The sequence below is a fragment of the Haplochromis burtoni genome, unplaced genomic scaffold, assembly GCF_018398535.1.
Source record: "Haplochromis burtoni strain Fernald_Lab_line unplaced genomic scaffold, NCSU_Asbu1 Contig_122, whole genome shotgun sequence".
NCBI classification, from domain to species: Eukaryota; Metazoa; Chordata; class Actinopteri; order Cichliformes; family Cichlidae; genus Haplochromis; species Haplochromis burtoni.
Window position 1 is genome coordinate 483,851 of NW_024582483.1, and position 3,421 is coordinate 487,271.

Sequence of the window (3,421 nt, forward strand, 5' to 3'; positions counted from 1 at the left end):
TTGCTTTGTGACAGCGCTGCAAATCCTTGGCCTTGTTTCAATGAGCTTCATGATGTGATCACCTGAAAAGGTTTTCACTTCACAGGTGTCCCCTGACTACAAATGTAGTCCTCCAATCCAACCTTAAGAACATTTAGTGTTTGCACTGTAGCTGGTTTGCCCGCCTCAGATTTTTTTTTTTTATCTCTAGCCTCTGTTTATAAACATGGAAAGAACAAGATGGACTAAAACCCGGAGAATGGATCAGTGAAGGGGCAAGAGCACATGAACTTAAGGGGAAAAGTGTCCACTTGGGGGCGCTGTTAGAGCAAAAAAAAAGAGGCTATTTTACTTCAGTGCTTCATACAGATATACATTTCTTAAGGTAAAGCTTTTTTTGTTTGTTTTAACATTTGGTAATTAATGCTCTTACACAACAGCAGAAAGCACTCGTGTCTTTATCCCACTCAGGTCGTCCCCATGATCTAAGAGCCTGAGTGGTTAAGAAATGGGCCTGACATTTTAAACTTCTCTTCATTGGCTCCCTTTAAACCTAGAAATCAGGTTAAAATCCACCACATGCCTGTCATTAACCTTTTTCTCCATTTTCCTCCAGAGTTTTAATTTTTTTTTTCCTATTTCTTGTTTGTGGTCTCTACGGCCCCGACCAGGCCCCGCCCTGAGCCTTATTCTGCTCGCTGTGTCTTCCAGGTCAAAAGAAATTTGTCCTCCACATCATCACCAAACCTTTCACTAAAGCAATTATGGGGTCTCTCTCTGGTACTGGTGGGCATTCACTTTAGGTCATATAATGCCTTGAGTTGACTGTTGTTGGAAACTACATAAAACTGAATTTTAACATTTATTTTCCTAATGTGAGCAGCAAAGTGACTACATTCAGAGTTATCTGCAGCGCATAAAAATGACAGGACAGAGTAGAAGAATCTGGACATTCTTTATTGATTTTAAAGATCAGTAAAATGGTTCATCTGTCACTCAGTTAAGAAAAAAGATGCAGAGGCACACTCTTGTACTGTTTCGGTAAAAAACTAGCATTTGCTTCTGTACACAAAAGGTTTGTAACGAGCACAATTAAGAAGAGAATCTTTCATTATCATTTTTATTTTTAGCAGGAGGGTTAAGAACGTGGCACCAGCTTCAGTTTGATTGGTCGTTTTGGTTGTAGCAGACCCTGGATGTCCAACTCAAAGGGGATCTGCAAGGAAGTGACATGTAAAATAAATGACAAATACACACAAAACTCTGCCTTCTTATTTCAGATCTCCAAACAACTTAAGGTGGAAAACTGATGGAAAACGTAGAAATGCGTAAAATCCAGTGCTGTGCCAGTTCATGGCTTTTTATCTTTGGACTGATATACACGGTGGATGCATCGTCCATATCACTATTAAACTAGCAGTGAATCATTTTGGGACAGGGCTCTTCATACAGCATAAAAAAGGCAATGGCAGTTAGAGAAGATGATCTGGGCTCTCACCTCGGTCTCCTTACACACAGAGAAGCTGTACCTCTGGAGGATCTCCACTATTGCAAGTTTCATCACAACCAGAGCAAATCGCATCCCAATGCAGTTCCTCGGGCCTGCTCCAAAAGGCATGTAGCTGTACGGATCAATTGTCTCCTTGTTTTCCTTGCTGAACCTGAGAACACACACACACACACACACATGCACACACACACAGTATATTAACAACAGAAACTGGGATATATCCCACAGAGCTTCATTCTGCTTTGTCACATCAGACACCTTTCCGTACCTCTCAGGTTTGAATTTCTCTGGTTCAGGCCAAATCTCGGGGTCCCGGTGCATCGGCCAGGTGGGTACCATGACAACCATACCTTTTGGAATCACAAAGCCGTTTATCTCCACACTGGCCTTGGCCACACGCTCCAAACGTGAAGCAATGGGGAACAATCGGAGAGACTCATTGATGACACAGTCGAGATACTCCATCTGCATTAGTTCCTGGTACTGGATGGGAGCCTGAACACAAGCACATAAACATGTCTTTCTGAGCCACTTCTTGATATCACCCACAAACTGGACTTTTGTGGAGTAGGGGTGGGTTTCAATTATCGCTTTTCCGATTAAAATCCATTTTAGCTTGAATAACGGGATACTGATTCATTATGTCCTGAATAGATTTTAAATATACATGTACTTCGCCAGAATCACCAGAATCTCATGTTAATGTTTTCATTTCAACAACCACCAAACTGCTAAAACAGTAAATGAGAGCAGATAAACGGATTCAACACAAAGACGTAAACAGAAAGCGGATCCGACTCATCAGAGTCTGTGAGATGTCGGCTTTCTCACCCGACAGCAGGTACATGGACACGCGGTCAGGGCTGAAAGAGTCTGAAGCTGCAGGTTTTGTCACTTTCCAACCAAAATTCACTGAACCAGCAGCAAAAGAAGATCAAAACTAGCTTCGCATTAGATAAATATCCTCATTATTCCCTCTTACCTTTGCTGTTTTGCTTCCACCACGATAAAAATCCCACTTCCTGCAAAGCTCTCTCTTTCAGTGTATTTCAAGAACAGTTTACAATCTCAAATCTCTGTTTTCTGCATTATTCACTTGCTTACCCACCAGTCTACCGTTGTTTACAGCGCTGTCAGTCGCAGGTTTTTTTAAATGACTTCTGACAAGAAAGTCTAATTTCTGCTGTTAATTCCCAAGAAATATGAAACCTTTAAAAATGATACAACAATCATTGCAAAACGCCTACCTGTGTCTCAAATAACACCTAACTTTGCACTGCTTCACTTCCGCAGCATCAGGTAATGTTCATATGTTGATTCAAGGTTTTCTTCAGTTTATGATCTACTGCAGAATATTTTTAAGGCTATCTGCTATAAAAAGCCAGGCCAGGAAAATCTACTTCATGTTTTTCTGTGTTTTATCTTTGACACAAAGGCATCTGCTGTGATGCTCACACCTCCGATGAAGTGTCACAAGTGCCAATACTGATAAATGATCAGAGTTATAATATTTCTGACTGTCTGACGCAAAATTTACCCCCATTCAAATCGAATCAAATCGGAACCTTGTGAACCGAAATTGAATCTATTATAGAAATCAGTGACGACACCCAACCCTATTGTGGAGTTCTTCTGCCCTCTAGTGGTACAATTTAAAAACAGCTGTTTGGATTTCTGGTTGAGAGACAGTCTGTATGCACTATTGCAATGTAGTAATTAATCCAAGAAAATACACGAAATAAGGTAAAAGGAAATTAAATTAAAACAGCCTTGAAAAGAAATTAAAGAAAAAAACATAAAACTTCTTATAGGTAAATTTTGAGGTTTATTATGAACTTGATCATTATGCATTCAGAGGGCCCGGTGGCGCCCGTGTCCGGCAGCCTCGCCTCTGTCAGTGCGCCCCAGGGCAGCTGTGGCTACAATGTAGCT

The 3,421-nt window shown here is 41.0% G+C and overlaps 2 protein-coding genes across 2 annotated transcripts in view; one reads left to right on the forward strand and one right to left on the reverse strand.

Moving 5' to 3' along the window:
* LOC102292785 (cytochrome P450 3A30) overlaps positions 1-3,421 on the forward strand; it is a 20,398-nt gene that overhangs the window by 10,934 nt on the left and 6,043 nt on the right. The gene's annotated exons all lie outside the window — the stretch shown is intronic.
* The window catches only part of LOC102293095 (cytochrome P450 3A40), a 14,494-nt gene continuing 11,991 nt past the window's right edge, over positions 919-3,421 (reverse strand). Inside the window, exons 11-13 of the mRNA XM_042223865.1 lie at positions 1,758-1,984; positions 1,478-1,640; positions 919-1,195 (exon numbers count right to left, since the gene is read on the reverse strand). Of these exons, the coding sequence (XP_042079799.1) occupies positions 1,118-1,195; positions 1,478-1,640; positions 1,758-1,984 (468 nt within the window). The 3' untranslated portion in view covers positions 919-1,117. The remainder of the gene's footprint in view (positions 1,196-1,477; positions 1,641-1,757; positions 1,985-3,421) is intronic.